Genomic DNA, 23,877 nt, shown 5'->3' with positions numbered 1-23,877 from the left:
GCCAGTGGCCAATCAAACAATAATCAACTCTGTGGGAGGGAGGGGTTTGCTTGAGAAGTCACCTTGAAGTAGTACAGGAACCTTTTCTGAAGTTGGAGCGACTTCAGTAGTGTGCATTAAGACGGCTCTCATTCACTTTAATGTAATTTCTCATGTGGGGCGACACAAGTCGGATCCCAAGTCGTGGTAGTGTGAACGGGCACTTAATCAACTTCTTACACCAAAGCTGGCATCAGCTGGAGCCTGAACATTCACCTTCTAAAGCTTGAAAAAAGGTGTGAACAGAGGACCAGGTGGCAGTCTTGGGAAACAGTTGTCTGATGCCTAAAAGCTCAAAGGGCACTCACAGATTTAATAGACTCGCAGGGAAACTACGGCCCTCCAGCTGTTGCGGGACTACAAGTCCCATGAAGCATTGTAAAACTCTGACATTCACAGGCATGACTAGGCATGATGGGAAAAGTAGTTCCTGAACAACTGGAGGGCCATAGTTTGGGGACCCCTGTAAATAGAGTGTACCTTGACAGAAAAAGGGAGGAACTTTATCCCTAAAGTGGTTGTAAAGTCAGAAGGTTTGTTATCTGAATGCATTCTATTTGCTTGGCCTAAAAAGATCTAAAGAAAAACATTTACTTACGCTGTTCCATTCATCAATCCAAATGGATTCCTGTCTTCTTCAGTCTCTGAATACACATCATAGCACCCATAAATGTCATCTCTAAAGTCTTTATGTACTATGCAAGAGTTATTTTCCACCTTCAGCTGACGCATCCTCGGTACTCCAAGAAGCAAATTTTCATAATAAATGAATGAATGTTGGCTGTTATCTATCGTTTCATTATTGTACCATTTGGTCCAGTAAAGGCCATCTAATAATGGCCCTTGTGTATACTAGAGGGAAATAAATAGTATATTGTGGTTAGCATTATATATCACCATTTACTTAGTCCAATTACAACATGTATTACAGGGTGTGGGAACTTATCGGCTTGTTTTATCTTAGGAGCTTCTGTAGTGAGAGCTAGATTTCATAGCTCAAGGCTCAAAGCTCTATGCCTTCATTAGCCATCTATGAAGGCATACACATTCCACATAGATGGCATCCACATTAGCCATCTATGAAGGCATCCATCCGGTGACTAGGGACACTGTTGACCACATATCAGGGACACTGGTGACCACATTTGGTCACTAGCGTCTCCACAAATGTGGTCACCAGTGTCCTTGATATGTGAGCAACAGTGTCCCTAGTTACCAGGTCACAAGTGCTCCAAAGATGTGGTCACCAGCATTTATGTTTACCAACCATAGATCTCTTAACCAACATCCGTAAGGGTTATAGGAAGCCAGAATGTGATTTGGATGTCCCAGCAACTACTCAGAACTGAAATATGAGTTGGGTGGGCTTACCATTTAGTTAAACTATAGATGTTATTTCTGAGTACTTATTTATTTCTAAACCTAGAACAGTTTAATACTGATTGATAATTGCAACTCACCGACCAAAAATCATTCATGTCGTTAATACTCTGGAATGTGACTCCACTATCAGAAGAAGTTTGCAAGAAAAGGTTGGACATCACGTTGGTGTAATAATAAGTGCTAGAGCTTGTCATCCCATAAGTCACTAGAAAAAGATCATGTATTTAAAATTACAATCAACATATTTAAAATAAGAAACAGAAGAAAAAGGGGTGTTAGCCCCCTTTCACACATGCGGACTGTATGTCCGCTTTTTCATCCATCCGTTTACGGATGAAAAAGGGACATACATTAATCCCTATGGGATAGTGAGTTTCAGCGGATAAACAGCGCTTTTTAGTCATTTTATTAATAACCTGGAGGAATAGAAAGTAGTGTGACTTTGTGCCGATTACCCAAATTTATGTAAAATTATTATAACTCAGAAGGATGGTAATATGTTACAAAACAATATTGTCAACACGGTAACATAGGCAGTTAATTTTCAGTTGAAATTTATACAGTACATACATCCACAATAATAATAACCCCCTTCCTGACACTGCCTCCTGGCCCTTTAAGAGCTTCTAAATGCTGGGAGGCGGCCATTTGAGTCATGTGACCACACATGATCACATGATTGGACAGCTCACAATTGCAAGTATGCATCGGGAGCTTTCCTGGTCTCCCGCCGGTAACTGTGCTGGGAGTGCACAGGGTGTGCGCTCATGCACAGAAAAGGGTTTACATAGGGCCTCATATATGCAGCCTCTCTGCATTAAAGCCCAACCACTGAGAGGCCGCATCTATGTGCCATGTTGACGGGAAGATGTTAAAGTGATAATAAACCCAAAAACAAAAATGTTATCTATTGCAGCTTACCAATCCTTAAATGTGATGGCTGTATTAGTTTTCAGTTTATTTTTTTCCTTTAATCTTGTGATGCAGCCAGTAACGCACTTGAATAAAAGCTGACCGTTGTAAGTACTACTGCCAACGATAAATAGTTTGGGCCAGATCCACATACATGTAGAACGGCGCAGCGTATCAGAGATACACTACGCCGCCGTACCTTACCTGGCGCATTTTCGAATCCTCAGTGATTTTGCGCCGTAAGTTCCTGCGGCGTAGTGTATTTTTTGGCGGCGGATTTGAAATTGGGCGGGTTGGGGGCGGGTTTCATTTAAATTAAGCGCGTACCCGCGCCGAATGAACTGCGCATGCGTCGTCCCGAAATTTCCAGCCGTGCATTGCGCTAAATGACGTCGCTAGGACGTCATTTTTTTAACTTAGACGTGAGTTACGTCCATCCCTATTCACGGACGACTTACGCAAAAAAATAAAAAATTTCAAATTTAGACGCGGGAACGACGGCCATACTTAACATGGCAAGTCTATGTATACGCCGAAAAATACTAGCTTTAACTATACGCCGGAAAAAGCCGACTACAGACGACGTTAGAAAATGCGACGGCCGCGCGTACGTTCGTGGATCTTCGTAAATCGCTAATTTGCATACCCGACACGGAAAACGCCACCCAGCGGACGCCGAACTATTGCATCTTAGATCCGAAGGCGTAGGAAGACGTACACCTGTCGGATCTAACCCAGAAGCCGTCGTATCTTGTTTTGAGGATTCAAAACAACGATACGACGTGGGAAATTTGAAAGTACACTGGCGTATCAGTAGATACGCCGGCGTACTTCGTCTGTGAATCTGGCCCTTTGTCTCAACCCTCTACATGCCACTTTTGCTGGGAAACTTGGTCATTTGTGTAGCTCTCACTCCTGTAGCAGCCACTGGATTTCCAGGTTTTTCCCAAACGCAGCGAGGCAACGCTTTATTCACAGGCTCAATAAACAGTCTAGGGGTTTTGTTTGCTTTTTGTTTATTTAGGATACATTGAAGAGGGACCAATGTAATGTCCAGAATTGAAGAACTGGATAAATTCTTGACAAATTACTAATGTCTCAAACCACTGAGAACTGACTTCAAAAGTGCTGTCACCCGTGGGATTGATGGTGCAGCAAATTAGCAACAAGTAAAAGTTCCAAAACTGAAGATGGAGGTGCTGCTCCCTGCAGAAATGCAAAGCACCTGGCTACTGCTTTCCCTAGCTAGAGAAATGGGGTTGCTTCTGGCTGCTTTGCACTGGCACTAAGCTGTCCCCTAGACCTAGAGTCGTACAGTGTTGCAGCCTTACAGTCCTCTCTATACAGGCTTGGGGTAGATATAAGTGGAAGTTACTCCCTATAAGTGTATCTTGGGTTCCAAGGGGCTGATGTAGAGGCACACGGCTGTACAGGCCTGTACTTGATTTCAGGGTATCTTGCAAAACACTCTCAAACCAAGGTTTTACTGTATATAGATATACACAGTATATATTCAAGTACAGTATTTTGCACACACCCAGAAGTTTGTTTATCAGCCTAAATATCCTTGTGAATGGTATATATCTCAGTTAAGTAATAAAACACATGCCTAGAAGCCTCCTATAGAAGCAGCCCTCTCTAATTTGCAGGTGTTTAGTCTGAATAACCTTAGCCTTGATGCTTGTTTGCAGCCACAAAATCTTAAAATAACAAATGTGTTTTCAGCTAGATCAGTGGTTCTCAACCTTACTAGTGCCGTGACCCCTTGATAAAATTTCCCAAGTTGTGGGGACCCCTAACAGTAAAAATTTTCGTAGCTTGGGTTGTCAGCACCCAAAACCCTTAAATTTGTGAAGTATTAAAACCCCTTATGGTACATTTTAGGATGTACCACTCTTTGTTCTCCTTTCTTTCCCTTTTATATCTCTATCCTAATTTCTCCCCCCCCCCCACCATCCCTCTCTCTAGCCGTCTTTCTTGCTCTTAATCTTTCTCTTCCTTTTTTTTATTTGTTATTCCCCCTCTTTTTTTCTTTTCTTTTCCTTTTCATGTATTCTCTATTTTTATTCCTTCCCTTACTCCTTGGGGGTGGGAGGGTTGGGATGAGTGGCAGTGCTGGTGGGAGAGTTCTGATTGGCCAACATAGGTGCTCTTGATCAAGGTCATTTGCTGATCTGGGAACTGTAGGGGGGACTTTTAATGGGAACTCTAATCACAGGTAGTGTTACTCACTGTGTCTCCGACTTTGTGGTGTCTCATAGCAGTGACACCTCTACCGAAATAAGGAGATAGGGTCTCCTCCAGCCCCTCCCACTTCACATTCCTCACCAGTCAGCTAACCTCTAGACTCTGCCCCCCCCCAGCAATGTTGTGAACTGCAAAGTGGGCGGCTGCAAAGAGGCTGAGTGAGCGGCCGTGGGCTCCAGGGACAGCCCTGCTGGGTGGCTGCAAAAGAGGTGCGGTCTTCAGGAACAGCCCAAGATTTGGTGACCCCTGGCAAATCATCATTTGACCCCCGAGGGGGTCCCGACCCCCAGGTTGAGAACCACTGAGCTAGATAGTAGCAGTGCATTTACCGTTTAGAGATTATGCATAATTATGATTTCATGATAATTTATTATATATTTTCTGGTTATTTTTTTTTTACCAGAATATTAAATATAAAATCTATATTAAAACCTAACAAAAGGATTTAGTAAATAATAGAATTGAATTGAATACGCCCAACCGTGGTTGGGGTTGTATGCATAGTATGCACCTAAGGACCCTTTTTTTCCCTTACATTTTTTATTTTAATTTTTCAAACGAACCCACAGGTGGTACAATCAATAAGTGAATGCGATCCAATCTACACAGAAAACTCATTCTTATATACCAGCACAGAACATCCTGGCCAGGCGACTTCTCCAAAGCCATCGTAAAGCAGTACTTAGTAATATTTATTCAATAACATTTGCCACGGGCTGTGTGGAATATAAGACATACGTACTAAGTGCCTGATTGAGACAACTTCTGCATGCATAAACATGGAACAGTAGAGAAACAGCACTCACATTGCCACATCTGTAAATAGTGATATTGTAAAGAAAAAGGGGGAAAGGGAACCCAGAAGTGAACCAAATTCGGACTTTAATAGCACAGTAAACAATGGGAATATATAGAAATAATTTTAATAGAAAAAAGACACATACATGAAATACTTAAGGATGTAACAATAGTTAAAAATCATACATATGGAATGCATATTATATGATAAGAGCCAGAGTGCATCAAAGCGTTTCGCCATAAGGCTTCTTCAGGACACAGTTCAGGATACAATGATTGCAAGAGCAAAAAAGGGTCTCACTATCTAAAAGCAAAAAACATAGTTACATAGTTACATAGTTAGTCAGGTTGAAAAAAGACACAAGTCCATCCAGTCCAACCACAAAAAAAATAAAATAAACAAACAAAAGAAAAAAAAACAGTACAATCCCATACACCCAACTCCATACCCACAGTTGATCCAGAGGAAGGCAAAAAACCCCAGCAGAGCATGATCCAATTTGCTTAAGCAGGGGAAAAAATTCCTTCCTGATCCCCCGAGAGGCAATCGGATTTTCCCTGGATCAACTTTACCTACAAATCTTAGTACTCAGTTATATTCTGTACATTTAGGAAATAATCCAGACCTTTCTTAAAGCAATCTACTGAGCTGGCCAGAACCACCTCTGGAGGGGAGTCTGTTCCACATTTTCACAGCTCTTACTGTGAAGAAACCTTTCCGTATTTGGAGATGAAATCTCTTTTCCTCTAGACGTAAAGAGTGCCCCCACTGTCCTCAGTGTTGACCGTAAAGTGAATAACTCAAACACCAAGTTCACTATATGGACCCATTTTATATTTGTACATGTGGATCATATCCCCCCTAATTCTCCTCTTCTCAAGAGTGAATACATGTAGTTCTTCTAATCTTTCCTCATAGCTGAGCTCCTCCATGCCTCTTATCAGTTTGGTTGCCCTTCTCTGCACTTTCTCCAGTTCCCCGATATCCTTTTTGAGAACTGGTGCCCAAAATTGGACTGCATATTCTAGATGAGGTCTTACTAATGATTTGTACAGGGGCAAAATGATATCTCTGTCTCTGGAGTCCATACCTCTCTTAATACAAGAAAGGACTTTGCTCGCTTTGGAAACCGCAGCTTGGCATTGCATGTTATTATTGAGCTTATGATCAACTAAAGCCCCCAGATCCTTCTTCACTATGGATCCCCCAGTTGTACACCTCCTAGTATGTATGATGCATGCATATTCTGAGCCCCCAAGTGCATAACTTTACATTTATCAACATTAAACCTCATCTGCCACTTAGTCGCCCAATTAGACAGAGCATTGAGGTCGGCTTGTAAATTGGCGACATCCTGTAAAGACGTTATTCCACTGCATAGCTTGGTGTCATCTGCAAAGACAGACATTTTACTTTTGATCTCAGACCCAATATCATTTATAAATATATTGAAAAGTAAGGGTCCCAGCACTGAACCTTGGGGTACACCACTGATAACCCTTAGACCATTCAGAGTAAGAATCATTAACCACGACTCTCTGAATTCTGTCTTTCAGCCAGTTTTCTATCCATTTACAAACTGATATATCCAATCCTGTAGACCTTACCTTACACATGAGCCATGTGTGGGGAACTGTATCGAACGCTTTTGCAAAATCCAAGTATATCACGTCCACAGCCACCCCTCTGTCCAGGGTTTTACTTACCTCTTCATAAAAGGAAATCAGGTTTGTCTGACAACTTTCATGAATCCATGCTGTCTGTTGCTTAGTTTTTTTTCCAGCAAGAACTCATCCATGTGGTCTTTTATTATACATTCCAGTATCTTCCCAACTATAGAGGTTAAACTAACAGGTCTATAGTTACTTGGTAAAGACTTTGTTCCCTTTTTAAATATAGGCACCACATTGGCTCTACGCCAATCCAGTGGTACTATTCCTGTCATTAATGAGTCCCTAAAAATTAGATACAGTGGCTTTGAAATTACAGAGCTCAATTCTTTTAGGATCCATGGGTGGAGGCCATCTGGTCCAGGTGCTTTATCCACCTTTATTCTGTCTAAATATTTCTGGATCATATCACTTTTGAGCCATTGTGGATTTGGGGCTGTGTCACTACTACCCCCATTTTGGACATGAGCTCCCCCATGCTCCATTGTATACACAGAGCTGAAGAAAGCATTTAATAAATTAGCCTTCTCTTTGTCCCCAGTCACCCACTCTAGATTATTTTGTAAAGGGCCTACATGCTCAGACTTGACCTTTTTACAATTAATATATTTGAAGAATTTTTTGGGGTTTGTCCTACTATCTTTTGCAATCTGTCGCTCGTTTTGAATTTTTGCATCCTTGATTTCCTTTTTACATATCCTGTTATATTCTTTGTAACATTTAAACGACACTAGGGTTCCTTCATTTTTTATATTTTTTTAAAAGCTATTTTCTTATTGTTTATAGCTTTTTTTAACTTTGACCGTGAGCCACATTGGTTTTATCTTTAGCCTTTTAAACTTATTGCCCATGGGAACATACTTTGTAGCGAGTTCATAAACGGTCTTTTTGAAGAATTCCCATTTCTGTTCTGTGTTCATCTGTGCCAATATTCCCTCCTAGTCCAAGTCCTGAAGAGCAGCCCTCATCCTTGGAAAATTTGCTCTCTTGAAATTAAGTGTTTTTATATTTCCTGTATGCATTTCTTGCTTACAGCTAACATCAAATTAAATCATGTTATGATCACTGCTACCCAGGTGTTCCTTTATCTGAACATTAGAACATTAGTAATAAGCTCTGCATGGTTTGAGATTACCAGGTCCAACAGAGCATCATTCCTAGTTGGGGCCTCAATAAACTGGACCATAAAATTGTCCTTCAATAGGTTTTAAAATTTTTGCCCTTTAGCTGTCCCAGAAGTGCAATTACTCCAGTCAATTTCTGGGTCAATATATAATTAAAGGGTCACTAAAGGATTTTTTTTTTTAGCTAAATAGCTTCCTTTACCTTACTGCAGTCTTGGTTTCATGTCCTCATTGTTCGTTTTTGCTTTGATGTTGCTGTAATTCCTCTCTGTTCTGGACACTTCCTGGTTGTCTGTTTCCTGATCACCACAGTACTGGGAGATTTCTCACTGTGGTGACTAATCAAGGAGGTGTGTCTAAAACCCCTCAGCACCAATCCAGTTTCGTTTTGCAAAACCTTCACTGCCCTCTATTGGCTCTCTGGCTCTGTACATCAGAGAACCAGGAAACAACAGCAAAAACCAAACTAAACTGTAGGTACATTATATGATTGTTTTTTTTTATCTATTTTTAATAATTTTTAACAGGAATCAGTTAACTATTATGTCTCTATATCCTGTAAACAGTAATTTCAGCAAAAACATTTTTTTCCTTTAGTGACCCTTTAAGATCGTAACACATCCATTCATTTGAAAGCATTTTTCTATCCAGCCAAACACCCAGGGACATGCATAAGTGTGGTTAGCAAAACAAAATAAAGAATATCTTGCAGATAATTCAAGTCTTGGAACCTAATAAGTCCAAAACCAGGGCAAGGATCGTGAGGGTGGGAAGAGAAAAGAAGAAAGAAGGAAAAATAAAACATATGCAGAATCCAGGTGGCCACATGAATATGAGTCTAGCTCGTATATTCCAAGAGGCTTAGGTCTGGTCAGTCCTAAAATATGTATTATGCCTGAGAGCCCATGATATCACGATGTTCGGATAAGCATGTGAAATCCATCCAGTAGAACCAAGTTTTAGTACAGCGTTCTTCCCACATGTTGGCAGGGGCCTTCAAATTCTCCATCTGGTGAGTCTTGTTTACCCTGACGAACCATATGCGAACCATAATGGAAAATCTCATTAGTGGAACACAGATGTCAGAAGTCTCTGACAGGGGTTTTAACTGGTCCCCACTTTATTTAAACTGAAAAAAGTTTTTGACATAAATATACTTTAACAGTAGTTGACTGTGGAATGGCCTATTACCACACATGATCCACTAGCCTTGTGTCTGTGAATTTTATTTTCTTAATGTCTTTCACCAATTTAAAATTAATAGTTTGTTTTATGGTAATGATAACAACAATTCTATCACTGTCCTCAGTAGAGGCGCTGCCCAATTTTTGCTTTTGTTTTTTGTCTCCCACGTATTTCACCTAATTGCACTATTTTCCATAATTGCTTTCAGATAACAATTAAAACAGACTTCCAAAATCATTTAAAACAGCAACAAAGAATTTCAAAATTTAAAGGTTAAATTTACGATTTTGCAATTAAGAAATAATTGCACATTTTTTTGTACAGGTAAAACATTTGCATTTATTATTTTTTTCTCATGAGCCTGCAAAGCATTGCACCTGTGATCAGGAGATTGTGGGTGCAACATCAGTCTCCTGCAGACACTCAATACCACTGTCTGCCCATACCTCGAGTACAGGCAGACAGTTACTGAAGCACAGGAAGTGTAATGAACTACAAGAGATCAGCACCTTCATAGTCCATTGAGAACTAAAGATTCCGCCACAGTGGCAGACGAGATTTGTAATTCATTAATTCACAGATCTTTTTGAATGAATGACACGGCTGTATGGATGGAGCCCCATACAGCCAAGCTGTTCTTAAATTGTAACAGTGGGTTCAGGGAGAAGAACCCCTGCCCATTGTCATGAGGGGAGGGTGGAGAGGTACACAGTAACACGTTACATGTTACACCCTACATATGAACATGTTACTAAAGGTGAACTTAGCCTTTAAAGCAATTAATGTTCATAAAGTTCTTATAAATAGGACCCAAAAAGCTTAGTCACTCACAAATACTTCTTTAACTGATGATGGGAGGGATGATGGTGGTCAGGCACTGAGCGGGGTTGTGATATTGGCAGGGGGGAGGGACAGGCATAGTGTTTGAGGGGTGTGTACAGACATGATGGTGAGAGCATGTGTAGAGTAGGGTTTGTTAAAGCAGGAGGGGAAGTACTGTGGGGGGTAGGATGCTAGAATTTAGTGAGAGAGGCTACAGGTATGGTGCTGAAACTCGAGATGTGGATGTGTTGGAGGTTAGGATGGTGTTGTGAGGCACTGTGGGAAGAGATTAGTAGGGTGCCAGTATTTGGAAAATGTGTAGTGGTGAGAGCAAGGGTGGGGGTAGTACCATATATTAATTATTTTATTTACTAAATCCCTTTGTTAGGTTTTAATATAGATGTATCCATTCTGGTAAAAAATAATTAAAATAACCAGAAAATAAATAATAATTTATCATAAAATCATAATTATGCATAATCTCTAAACAGTAAATGCACTGCTACTATTTGTGCCATCATTTTAACCATCTATCTGTCATGAATCAAAACACATTTGTGAGAAGTTTTTGATTGAAGTAGTTATTTTAAAATTTCGGAACTGCAAACAAGCGCCAATGCTAAGGTTATTCAGACTAAATACCTGTGAATTAGAGAGGGCTGCTTCTATAGGAGGCTTCTAGGCATTTGTTTTGTTTTGAGATATGTACAACTCTCAAGGATTTTTATGCTGATAAATGAACTTCTGGGTTTGTGCAAGATACTGTACTTTAATATATACTGTGTATACTGCGTATATTAGTGCTGTCAAACGCATTAATGTCATAGTTAACACGATTAATCTATCTAATTTATGACGAATTTCCCCACAAATATCGCACAATTCTGCAAGTGATTATAATTTATGATCGCTGTTTTCTAGCTGATCTAAAACCATTGTTGACATAAAGGGACACTTTTGGACAATCTACAGTTTTCAGGCAGAAAGAATAGTTTTTATTTTATAAAAGTACATGTAGGACACTGGGCAGACCACTAGGGACAAGGGGGGTGTGTATTTTTTACATACAGTACTGTAATCTATAAGATTACAGTATACTGTGTGTATTGTGTTTGTTTACTTTTTTGAATTTGGCGCCGTTCTCCGTTCCTTGTGCGTCGTAACGTCGCAGGGAACGGAGATCGGCGGCACACAGACACTGTGAATCGAGCGAGGAGGACCCGCCGAGCGAGGAGGACCCGCCAAGCGAGGAGGACCCGCCAAGCGAGGAGGACCCGCCAAGCAAGGAGGACCCGCCAAGCAAGGAGGACCCGCCAAGCAAGGAGGACCCGCTCGATCACACAGCGGGGTGGCATCGCTGGATCCAGGGACAAGGTGAGTAACTTGCCTGTGAATCCAGCGAGACGGTAAGCCGCGCCGCGCCGCTGCACACTCTGCACGTCAACCCCGAGCCCCCCCGCGTTAATCGCGCGACAAAAATATTGACGGCGTTGACATGGGTTTGCGTTAACGCCGTTAATATCGCGTTTAACGCACAACCCTAATATATATATATATATATATATATATATATATATATATATAAATATATATTGTAAGGGGTTAGCTCGGTAGCGGGGTGTGTGACCCCTTGGATGGGTTCACCATACACTGAATTTATACAGGCAGTCGAAGACGGTTGAAAACAAAGATTTTGGTTTATTCTTCGATCTTGCTGGAAACAAGTGCAAGCATCCAAACAGCATAAACAAAATCAAACATAAAATAAACCCTAGCCACTTTGGGCGTCTACCTTCCACACAGGAACCTATCTACGGAGTCTAGCACAGCCTACTGCTGGGTAGACAGTGCTGGTCATACAGCAGAAAAACAATAGTCTTTTGATTTTTATCACACAGAAAAATCAATCCTCTCCTCACCTCACCTCCTCAGAAGACTTTCAGTACTGCTCTCTTTCACTCAGAAAGCCTCAGCATGCAGCAAATTAGTGGTAATCCTCTGGACTACTTATAGAGGCCTTATTTGCCTCATTCTGAACAGCTGAAGTCTTCCAACGGCCTTTAGTCTTTTCTGGCTACGTTTGCAGCCGACGCCTAATAACAATTGATGTATTGTCTAAACAAGGCAGAAATGTATGTCCCGTCTGTGACAACACCCACAGATTTACCTGACTTCCTGTCACAATATATATATATATATATATATATATATATATATATATATACACATACATACACACAGTTATCATGATTATTAATTAAATAATACTCTTAAATGAGTTGTAAAGGAAAAAAATGCTTTGGCTAAAATAATGTCTGCAAGGTAGACAGACAGAATAGTGTAATGATTCTGTTAAAAAAACAAGTAAATACCTATTAAATTCCTTCATCTATATCACCTCTGGAGTTCTAGTTTCTGTTCTCTCATTCACTTCCTGGTTTGCGGCGCTCGTTCATGTAAGAACTACATTTCCCAGTATGCATTGCGGCACGCCCAGTAATTCACACCTCCTTGAAGTCTTTAACACGTAGAGAGCGTCCTGCCACACAGATGTAGTTCCCAGGAGGGGGCGAGCATGTCACTGACCACCGCAGTAAAGCCTCCCTTCACGGTGGTGAGTAACAATCAAACAAGCAGGAAGTGAACAGAACAGAGAAGAAATAGAGCAACTTCTGAGCAAAGACGAACAATGAGGAAGTGAAAAGAGGAATGTCTGCAAGTAAAGGATGCTTATTATGAAAAAAATGTTTTCCTTTACAACCCCTTTAATTTGAGATAAAACTCAGCAATAAGAGATAATAAAAAAAAAAAAAAAAACAGAAAACTAAGGACAGCTGGAAGCTTTTCCATTACATACATATAAGGCACATTTACCCCTTGCTGCCCACCTTGTGTCTCTTTTTAAAATATCTGATTGCCAGGGGGTGAGAAGCATGATCACGTGACCACTGTGATTTGCTATTACAGTGGTCACATGATCAGTAGCCGGTCCCACCAGCTACAGATCATTAGCAGGGACCAAGAGTTGTCTTTGAAAGCTCAGTCACTGCACTGGAAGCATGCACTGTGCTCGCCTTTATCACAGAAACATTGGGTGCCCAGCGATGCATATGTGTGACTTGTGAGCATTAAAGGCTAAGTTCACCTTTAAATAAAAAATAATAAATGCACTTGCAGAAAGAAAATATTTGAAGTTATAATTTTTTTATGCAGTAGCATTGCAAGCATTGCACCCACTATCAGTAGATCATGGGCACAATGTGGGCTCCTGCAGACACTTTCAGCCTTGACCTCTGTATGGGCTTTCTGTTTCAAAGGACTATGAGAGCACTCGTCATTGCCCCCGCAGCCCATTGAAACTACAAGTCCCTCTGCTGCTGAGGAGGATGGTACTTGTAGTTCATTCATTCACAAGAATCTGTAAATGAAGAATGCAGCTGTGTGGACGGGGGGGGGGGGGAGGAATCGAGGGGTGAACTTATCCTTTAAAGACCACCCTTTTTCCGCTGCACATGTGTTAGGCGGTCATAAAGGGGTTTACTTTCTAAACTAAATTGTGTTATTCATTACAATAAAACAATTATACCTTCTTAACATTAAAGATTAAAGATTCTGTTTACTTTTACTAGCTTAGATGCCACAAGCACTGAAAAAGATGTTCATGCCAAACAATAGATTTTACAATGAAACTACATAAGTACCATCATTTGTTGTTCAGTGTTTGTACGCTGTATTGTGATTTTAGAGAGTGCAGTTAGAGATATGTAATTGAATCTCCAGTTGTCACAACACTTTCATTTAAACAGAAGGTTATATTACTTACTGTATATAGCAGCCACTGGACCCTTGTGGGTGGTATATGGTGTGTTCGCAGGGCCGATCCTGTGTCCAGAGGTGGAGCGCATGTAGATGGTGCTGTGGTTCCCCATCCCGCTTGCTCTCTCCGCTGGCAACTGACAAGAGCGCATACCCGCCGGATCCCGGCTGGGTACCACAGCAGAGCCTAGTATTGGAACACGTTCCAGTACTAGGCTCCACTAATTAATTCTGTCCAGTGCGCATGGAGCAGTCTCCTGTCTGCCCCACCCCATCTGTGTGTGTCGGCTCTTCTCCCATAGGCGGTGTGATGAGAGGCTTCTGGGTTGGCCGGAGCTGCTACCAATCATCCCGTACACTCCCAGAAATGCTCTCCGAGTGTCACCCTCCAAGTAACCAAAGATGCCACGTATGCCCCGCCCCCCTGTAATGTGCTTCTGCTCTCAGCGCGCCCGAGCTACAGGGTGGGGGGCTCTGATGGGGGACACTAATGAAGACTTCTTAGGGGAGCATTTCTGTGTTTGAGTCATAGCCATAGAAACATTTGTAAAGGGGAAGAGTTAGTAAGATGACCACGCCCATGTGGGGGGCGCCAGAAATATTTCTGCACCCAGGCGCCTGTGACCCCAGGATCGGCCCTGTATGCTCGTGTATACAAAAGATCCTCTGCAGCTTTAAGTTTGGTACACATGGACCAAATATTGGCCAGTTCAATAGAAACTGATGACATTCGGCCCGTGTGTATGGCAGCCTGTCCGACAGAAGTCGGCCAAATGTCCGGCTTCTGTAGAACGGGCATGCTAGAAAAGCATCTGCCTATCGGCACCCTATCAGAGCTCACAGCCAAGGGCTGCGAGTGCTGACCGGTGTGTTCTGATGGGCCGCAGTCTCCCTGTCAGAACACAATAGCTTAGTGGGGAGATTACTGTTCTAAGATCGTGTAGTTAGTGCAGAGACCTCTCTGAGAACTCCTCGCTAGTGTGCACCAGGCATTAGAGCACATACAGTAGCCATCTTTTTGTTTTCTCTGCATACTTCTGAAGAGTGGGCAATGCAAACAGTAACTCTACACACCAGGCCCGGACTGGGACAAAAAATAGGCCCGGGCATTTTAGACTAAGCAGCCCGGGAGAGGGGGGGGGGGGGAGCAGCTGCGCGTGGCGGCGGTTACTGATGAGATGTGGTGCTCCAAATTTTTGGAGGGGCGCAAACAAACTGAAAAATACTGAAAAAAAAATCATCAATTGCAGCCTCACTGTGCTATCAAATGCAGCCACTGTGCCCATCAAATGCAGCCACTGTGCCCGGTCAAATGCAGCCACTGTGCCCGGTCAAATGCAGCCACTTGTGCACCATCTAATACAGCCACTTGTGACCCATCTAATACAGCCACTTGTGACCCATCTAATACAGCCATTTGTGCCTAATCAAATGCTGTTATTTGTGCCTAATCAAATGCAGCCACTCCTGCCCATCAAATGCCGCCACTTGTACCCCGTCAAATGCAGCCACTCATGCCCATCAAATGCTGCCAGCTGTGCCCATCAACACTTGCACTGGAACTAGTGCACTTAGGGAGGGGCATGTGGTAAACCTCTATTTATACCTATTCAGCTAACGCATTCATTTAATTAAAGTTGCATTTTGGAAAGAGGCCACTAGATGTCAGTCTCCTAAGATAATATCACGTTAAAAATCATTCACTAATCACAGACATCTCTGTATATCACATCACCGTTGTTTATGAATATAAGGCAGCAAAAACGAATAGTAGCCGCCCAAAGGCAACTATCATTGCAGAAGGAATCCGAGATAATTAGGTAGGAGTTAAATGGTTAAATCAATAAATGATTACCTGAGCAGCCATCAGACCCCGGATGAGGAGCTGCACAAAAAGAACACATACACATGGAGTGAAATATAAAAAATAAAATATATATTCTCTATCAGAAAAATCCAAGTAGTTATTGATTAATGTAAAAAATAAAAACAAAGGTCTCTTGGACCTAACATGAAAAAATGTCTACGCATGTTTCTGGTCAAAAATCTATATATATAAAACTCAACGTGTGTGTGTGTGTATGTATGTATGTATGTATGTTCCAGCATCACGTCCAAACGGCTAAAGATATTAACATGAAACTTGGCACACATGTTACTTATATGTCAGCAACAAACATAGGATAGGTGGTTTAACCCTTACCCACCCCCATTTGCCATGGTCGGGGTTTTTCTTTAAAGTCCCATTCAACTCTATGGGAAATACATGTTACTTCATGTTCCAGCATCACGTCCAAACGGCTAAAGATATTAACATGAAACTTGGCACACATGTTACTTATATGTCAGCAACAAACATAGGATAGGTGGTTTAACCCTTACCCACCCCCATTTGCCATGGTCAGGGTTTTCCTTTAAAGTCCCATTCAACTCTATGGGAAATACATGTTACTTCATAACTTCCAAACGGCTGTAGATATTTCGATAACACTTGGTCACATGTTACTTATATGTCCACTTAAACTATAGGATAGTTAATTTATCCCTTAACTACCCCCATTTGTGAGGGTCGGGGTTTTTGTTTAAAGTCCCATGCAAATCAATGGGAAATGTATGTTCCCACATAACTTCTGTACGCCTGGAGATATTTCAATAATACCTGGTACACATATTACTTATATGCCAAATAAAAATATATGACAGTTAAATTAACCCTTACCTACACCCTTATATAAAAGATGGGTATATTTATATTACTATGATTTTCCTCCCCAAAAGGTTAAGATAGGAAGACCGGGCAACACCGGGTATTCAGCTAGTAGAGAATAAAGATTATGCACATAAAATGGGCCAAACATTGTTAAGTAATGTACAGCTGAGGACACCACAGAAAACAAGACAATAAACTACCGTACTATAGTAGTGCAGTTCACCATCTAGGTCCAGAAGATCTGCTCAGTTAAAGCAATAGGGGTAAAAAATTATCTTTCTAAGAAGGGTTGAAAACTGCACTCTACGTTCAAGCCTGAAGATGCAAGAGTACCAAGTCTAAATATCCAAATTTTCTCACCTTGTAATAATACTGTGTCAAAATCCCCCCTTCTTGCTGACAAGTTAAGAGTATATATTTCCTTAACCTTTAAGCCGGACGCACTGCTTTAATGAAATTCAGCAAAATGCAGCGCTATGGGTGGCATTTCCTCTCTGTTTTTTCCCTTTTGTGTTTGTGTTTGGCTTACATCTTTTTTTTGTGAAGTTTTTAATACTATGCGGAAACGGAGCCGTCTTTTTGTCTTGCCAATGTAATATTTATTGCAGGGGCATTCTAACATATAGCTCACCCTCGTAGTGGCACAGTTGATAAATGTATTGATAGAGAAGTTAACGCTTCCATCCGCATTAGTGAATTCTGCAGTTTTGTCTACATGATCACACATCTGGCAGTGACCACATGCATACATTCCTTTAAGGGGTGGTAGGTCAGTTAACCAACTTGTAGTTTTCTCCCTAGTGTGTTCTGAATGAACTAGGGTGTCTCTGAGGTTACGGACCCTTCTGGCAACCATTTGTGGGGAAGGCCCCACAATGTTGTTAAGCAGAGGAGACCTAGTGATCACACCCCAGTGTTTTTGCAGAACAGATTTGACCTTATTCCACTGTGCCCCATAGGTAGTAATCAAACGTGGGGAGTTATTTTTAATGGCTGTCTTTGGCTGGTTATTAAAGAGATCCTTCTTATTTGTTTTCCAGGCCCTTTTCCATGTCTTTTTCGAAACTTTCTGGGAATATCCACGTTCCTTAAACCTGCCGTACATTTCTCCCGCTTCACGTTGAAAATCAACATCACTTGAACAGTTCCTGCGAAGTCGCAGGAACTGGCTCACTGGGATCCCCCTAATCAAGTGGTCAGGGTGATGACTGGAGGCCTGAAAAAGGGTGTTAGCAGCACAAGATTACCAGATACTGTGGACATACTGCATTAGATTACCAGATACTGCGGACATACTGCATTAGATTACCAGATACTGCAGACATACTGCATTAGATTACCAGATACTGTGGACATACTGCATTAGATTACCAGATACTGAGCACATACTGCATTAGATTACCAAAGACTGCGGACATACTGCACAATATTACCAGATACTGCAGACAGACTGCACAAGATTACCAGAGACTGCGGACATACTGCATTAGATTACCAGAGACTGCTGACATACTGCATTAGTTACCAGATACTGTGGACATACTGCATTAGATTACCAGATACTGCAGACATACTGCATTAGATTACCAGAGACTTCGGACATACATCATTAGATTACCAGAGACTGCTGACATACTGCATTAGATTACCAGATACTGCTGACATACTGCATTAGATGACCAGATACTGTGGACATACTGCATTAGATTACCAGATACTGCGGACATACTGCACAAGATTACCAGATACTACGGACATAATGCACAAAATTACCAGATACTGTGGACATACTGCATTACTTGTCCTGCGACTTGGGACTTCAACGTTGCATGACAAGTCGTACCCCATGACTTCCAATGAGAACCGTTCATATCTGTGCGACTTCAAGTCACAGTGACTTCAAAGTAGTCCCTGCACTACTTTGGTCCCACTTTGATGCAACTTGAGGTCCATAGACCTCCAGAATACACAGGCATTGCTTTAAGTCGCATCAAAATTGCGGCAGAATTGTGCAACTTTCAGGCTGCGTTAGCCTGAAAAGCCTGAAAGTCGCAAGATTCTGCCAAAAAATGTTGCCGCCATTTTGCAGCGACTTGAAGCAATGCCTATGTATTCTGGAGGTCTATGGACTCAGGGTATGGGGGGCGGCGAGGAAACGGTTTTCCTGCTCTAATAGGTGGTCACCCGTTACTCCGCTTTGGGGTAACCCAAATCTTCTGCATCTCCGTACTGTCCCAGACCCCCGGGTGTGGGCCAGGTACGGGATTAAGATCTTGGGGGACGTCCTTGCGGCTGGCAGACTTCTTTCCCTGACGGAACTTAGGGCCCATTTTCATTTACCTGGATGGATGACGTTTCGTTATTTTCAGTTGCGCCATGCCGCGCTGGCCCAGTTTTCATACTGCCCCGACGTTGGAGATGGACCCAATTGAGAGTAGACTGGCCCTTGAGCAGCTGGCCAAGCCCTTGTCTACCCTGTACTTTGACTTGCAATCCTGCCATTCCCCTCGGATGGAGCGCCTCTGGGAGAAATGGAGGGAGGACGTGCCTGACTTGGACAGGGAGGACTGGGACAACTGTCTTGAAGATAGCGCACAGGCGCTGATATCTTCTAAGGATAGGCTGATTCAGGTCAAGTACCTGCACAGAATCTGTTTTACACTGCAGAGGCTACATGCTATTTACCCTGATAGGTTGCCGCTTTGCGCCAGGTGCGGTGGGACGGTGGGCACATACCTGCACATGTTCTAGAGTTGCCCTAAGGTGGCTCAGTTCTGGACTAGAGTGGTTGAGCTCATTAACTATCGACTCTATTTAGACTTGCCGGTCTCCCCTACTCTTTTGCTTCTCAGTATCCATGATGATGACCAAAGACCCAGGTACACCAAAATACTCTTATGTTTCCTATTCTTTTATGCTAGGAGGGAAATTGTTTTGAAATGGAATTCCCGGTCCCCCCCCCCCCCCTCTGTGGGTTCGTGGGAAAAATCTATTAGCTCGGCTCTATCCTTGTATAAAATTACCTATATGAATCGGAATTGTCCTGAGAAATATGATAGGGTCTGGCAGCCTGAGAAACTTGATTGTGCCTTTCTTGCTGCAATTCTGTAATAATGTGTTTGACTTTGGTGCTGTTGCTGGACTTCCTACATGTGCATGTCATAACTTGTATGTTTTGATCGCTATTTTGTACTGTCTTTATTTGTTTCTGTTTTGTATATTTTTTTTAAATAAAATAACATTCTGTTCACATAAAAAAAAAAAAAAGAGTGATATTGTCCTCACTTTCTAGAGATTTTCTTTCACTTCCTGTTGCGTCCTTGGGACAGGAAGTGATGGGAAATCTTCCCAATGGGACACAAATAGCAAAATAAAAAATAAAATAAAATACATTGACAGATGATTTATTCCTTTCCTTACTTAAAAATAAAAACAAGTTTGGGCTCTGAATACACTTTGAGATAGATGTTAATCGAAAAATAGGGCTGAGTCGTGTAAGCAATCTGGTCGCTATTAACCACCTGCCAGCAACAGAAATGCTAGAGAGAGCACTGAAGTGATTATTTGGTGTCACCCTCTCACTCAAAATGTTGCAGAATCTCACTTACGAATGAGGAAGCAGCAAAGGAGCGACACAATGCATCTTCAGTCAGCGACAGCGAGTGACATAAGCGACTTGAGAGAACAACCTCCAAAACAATACAAATAACAAAAAAGTAAAGAGACTTACAGAGACAAATGTCCACCAAGAAGATAATATAGACAAGCAGTTCCCTTAGTGTGGTTTTCACGAACAGCTCCCGGTTTTCTGCAGTATCTTCGGTCAAAGTTGTTCCCCAAAGTCCTATGAAAACAAAGCAACAAATTAACTATTTCTTATTAAGGGCCTTATTGTGAGAAAAAAAAAAAACAGCCAACTAAATAATCCTTAGAATAATCATTATTCTCTAAAAATAATTCATACACATTCACTACTTAATGGTTCTGTAACCTTTTTTTATGAAATCATTAATATTTTTTTAAAGAATAAAGTATATTATCTTTTGTGGCTCAGTAGTACAACAATACAATTTACCAATTGTCCGTTACAAAGAACAGGTGCGTAACGAACATGTTTATAATATTATAGAGGAACTATAATCCTCAGAAGGCACACTTGTGACTAGTGCCATAGCTCTCAACGGTCCCCTGATTACCAGGGACTGTCCCTGGTTTGGAACAATGTCCTTCTGTCCCTCTTTCCTCCTCATTTGTCCCTCATTTTGGTCTGATCTATATAGTTGTATAAAATGCACTATTTATCTTTCAAAAAGTGTTTCCCAGTGCTAAACCTTTCATCCAATTTCTAAATTGCTGCATTTGTAAATTTAAAAAGCCAATATAAAGGAATAGTAGTGGTAGATAAAAAAAGCACTTGTGGTTTAACTAATCTTCTTTTCCGTATAATTCTCCTTTAAGGGGGTGTGACAGGGGGTGTGCCCTATGCCTACATACTTGGTGTAGGCATAGGGTCCCTCATTCCCATCTCAAAAAGTTGGGTGGTATGCTAGTGCAGGTGTCAAGCCCAGGTTTCCACCTGACAATCTCTATTACGAAGTAAAATATGAGTGGGTTATAAGTAAATAGTGCCAAACACTGAGCTGACCACCAGGGCAGGTCCTGAACACAGCCCATGCTCTCTCTTGCACATGGTTGAAGAGTATAAAATAAGGGTGGGAAGCCATTTATGAAAAGAAGAAGACCAGGAAATAAGAGGGGTAGAAAAGAAAAGAAAGGAAAAGAAAAAAAGTAAGAAGTGGGGAAATGTGTTTAAAGTGGTTAAATAGAAGACCTTCTAATTGTTAGAGAAAGGGTAGGAGTTTTGCTGAGTCTGAAAAGTCAATCCAGGTATACCACAGTTCCAGGAACGTCGGGTAGCTCTCATTAAGGCATGCAATTTTTCTCCTTCATCCTAATACTCTTAAGCCTAGTACACATGTGCCATATGTCAGGCAGCATTGGCCGGTCCAATAGAAACCGGTAGACATTTGGCCCACGTGTACTGCAACTAGAATGACCGACTTCTGTCGAAGGGGCATGACCGAAATCGATCAGAGCTAAATTAGTGTTCTGACGTGGGGGGATGCCACCCTGTCAGAACACAATAGAACAGAAGGGGAGATCACTGTACTAACATAACATCACTTTGACCTAAACTGTTGTTTTTTTTTCATTCAGCCCACTAGGTTGAATGAAAAAAGACTGGTAGTGTGTACGAGGCCTTAGGTTCTGCCACCAATTCCCTAATTGTAGGGATGGTGGTTGTTTTACAGTGTCTGGGGATCAGGGCACGACCTGCTACTATTAGAAAATAAATAAACTCCTCTTTATTTTCTTAATTGACCTTAATTGAACTGACAAAGAGTTATTTCCAGGGTTTCTGGTCAGGTTCTCCCAATGATTAGATGACAAAAGCTGAAATACAGGTTTCCAAAAAGGTCTGATCTGGGAGCAAGAACACCACAAAAGCAGGTGTGTGCCCCCTGGCTCCCCACATCGCCAGGAATTGACAGTATGATTTTGTGTAAAATGGCTGGACTTCTATACCACCTGGTTAAGTTGGAAGTTTCTCTCTTGGGCTTATGAGGCTATGGTTATTACAGGTAAACAGGAAGGATTTGGGGGAGATTTACTAAAACTGGTGCACATAGAATCTGGTGCATAGTAGCCAATTAGCTTCTAGATTTTATTGTCAAAGCTCTAAATCTCCTCCTTTGTCTCAATCCCTTCAGAAAGTGGATGCCCCAGTCCTTGCTCCCAGTCTCGGACACAATGCGATTAGGAAAAGCTCTTGATAGAAGGATGCTTTATAGTTTAGAGATAGCATGTGTACAGTCTGCTTCATTAAGCATAAGGCTTTCAATGAGGTCAAGTCCGTATGTGGCTGTCCAGCTCCTGGCAAGCTTGGCATGGATATGTCGAAGCCGGAAATAGCCACTGTTCCTGCATGAAAATTTTTCTTACAGTTTTTTTTCCTCCTTGTAATGTCCTCCGTGAGTTTCTGAACCTCTCCATTTTCCCCCATTTCCATTTGTTTAGAATTTTTAGAAGGTCAGCAATGGCAGCCCCCTTTCAAACCAATATTTCTCAGTACAAGTTTGCTTGAAAACCTTCTTTTAGGTCCGGAGTATCACTTGTGCTGGTGTCAGCTGTCACAGTTGAAATCCTCTGTCCTCTGCCCCCTTACCATACTAGAAGTAATCTTCCATGCCGATATCCGAGATCGCAACTGTAGTACATATAGAAATATGCTCATTGGACAATATTTCTTACACCCTCAATCTGGCAAACACATTTTTATTAAACATGTTATTAAACATAGACTTACAAGCACCCCAGAATATGTGAGCTATCTACTGTTGCCTGTGCAGATTGTATCATGTGGTGAAAAATATCATTTTATTCAGCGATCACTTCAATGATCAGCGATCAGCTATATGGCATGCCTGCTCCTCCACACTGCCAGTTTCACACCATTTTCTTCAATGAAATCACCCACTGCCCACCTTCAAATTCATGGTGATTGGCTGCTTTCACCCACTGACCAGGGGTGCAGTCGTCACTGCCTATTACTACATCTTGAAAGTTGCTGGATCTATGCTTTACAAACTACAGCACAGCAAGACGTTAATAAATAATTGAGCCTCAACTGCTTCCTGTGACCCTATCTCTTTCCATCAAAATTACAGGACAATTCTGGCCCATATACAACTGACTCTTCATTTTGTAGCTTTTCAGGGATAGGTTTGGCGGTCTTAATGAGTGTCGTTCTCTTGGTCCTAGTGTCCTACACACTTTGTGATCAGGCTGACCTTGATCCTGGCTTAGATGGCTCCTCCATTTTACCAGTGGATCACTTTTCCCTTGATGGCATTTTTTTAGTCCTCCTTATAGTTCCACTTATGGATTTTGACAAACTTCACCATTATTCATGGTTTACAGATTTTGAAAGACTTCACCATCACACTTGTTTTTCTGATATCAGTTCCTTGTGGAGATGATTGGCAACAGCATTCATGCTGTGTGTGGTCCTTCTTTCAGATGCCAATTGCTCCATTGCCCCATACACAGTGCAATCTGCCTGACTTTGATCCTGTGTATTTATTTTTATTACAGAGCTTTTTCTCCTGA

At 41.7% G+C, this 23,877-nt stretch overlaps 1 protein-coding gene across 1 annotated transcript in view; it reads right to left on the bottom strand.

Moving 5' to 3' along the window:
- PKD2L1 (polycystin 2 like 1, transient receptor potential cation channel) overlaps positions 1–23,877 on the bottom strand; it is a 74,941-nt gene that overhangs the window by 34,141 nt on the left and 16,923 nt on the right. Inside the window, exons 2-4 of the mRNA XM_040362173.1 lie at positions 20,438–20,551; positions 1,500–1,627; positions 638–891 (exon numbers count right to left, since the gene is read on the bottom strand). Coding sequence (XP_040218107.1) covers positions 638–891; positions 1,500–1,627; positions 20,438–20,551 — 496 coding nt within the window. The remainder of the gene's footprint in view (positions 1–637; positions 892–1,499; positions 1,628–20,437; positions 20,552–23,877) is intronic.

The sequence above is a fragment of the Rana temporaria genome, chromosome 8 (genome assembly GCF_905171775.1).
Source record: "Rana temporaria chromosome 8, aRanTem1.1, whole genome shotgun sequence".
Taxonomy (NCBI): Eukaryota; Metazoa; Chordata; class Amphibia; order Anura; family Ranidae; genus Rana; species Rana temporaria.
Note: the sequence above shows the minus strand (reverse complement) of the source record. Positions and strands in the feature narration are given on the sequence as shown.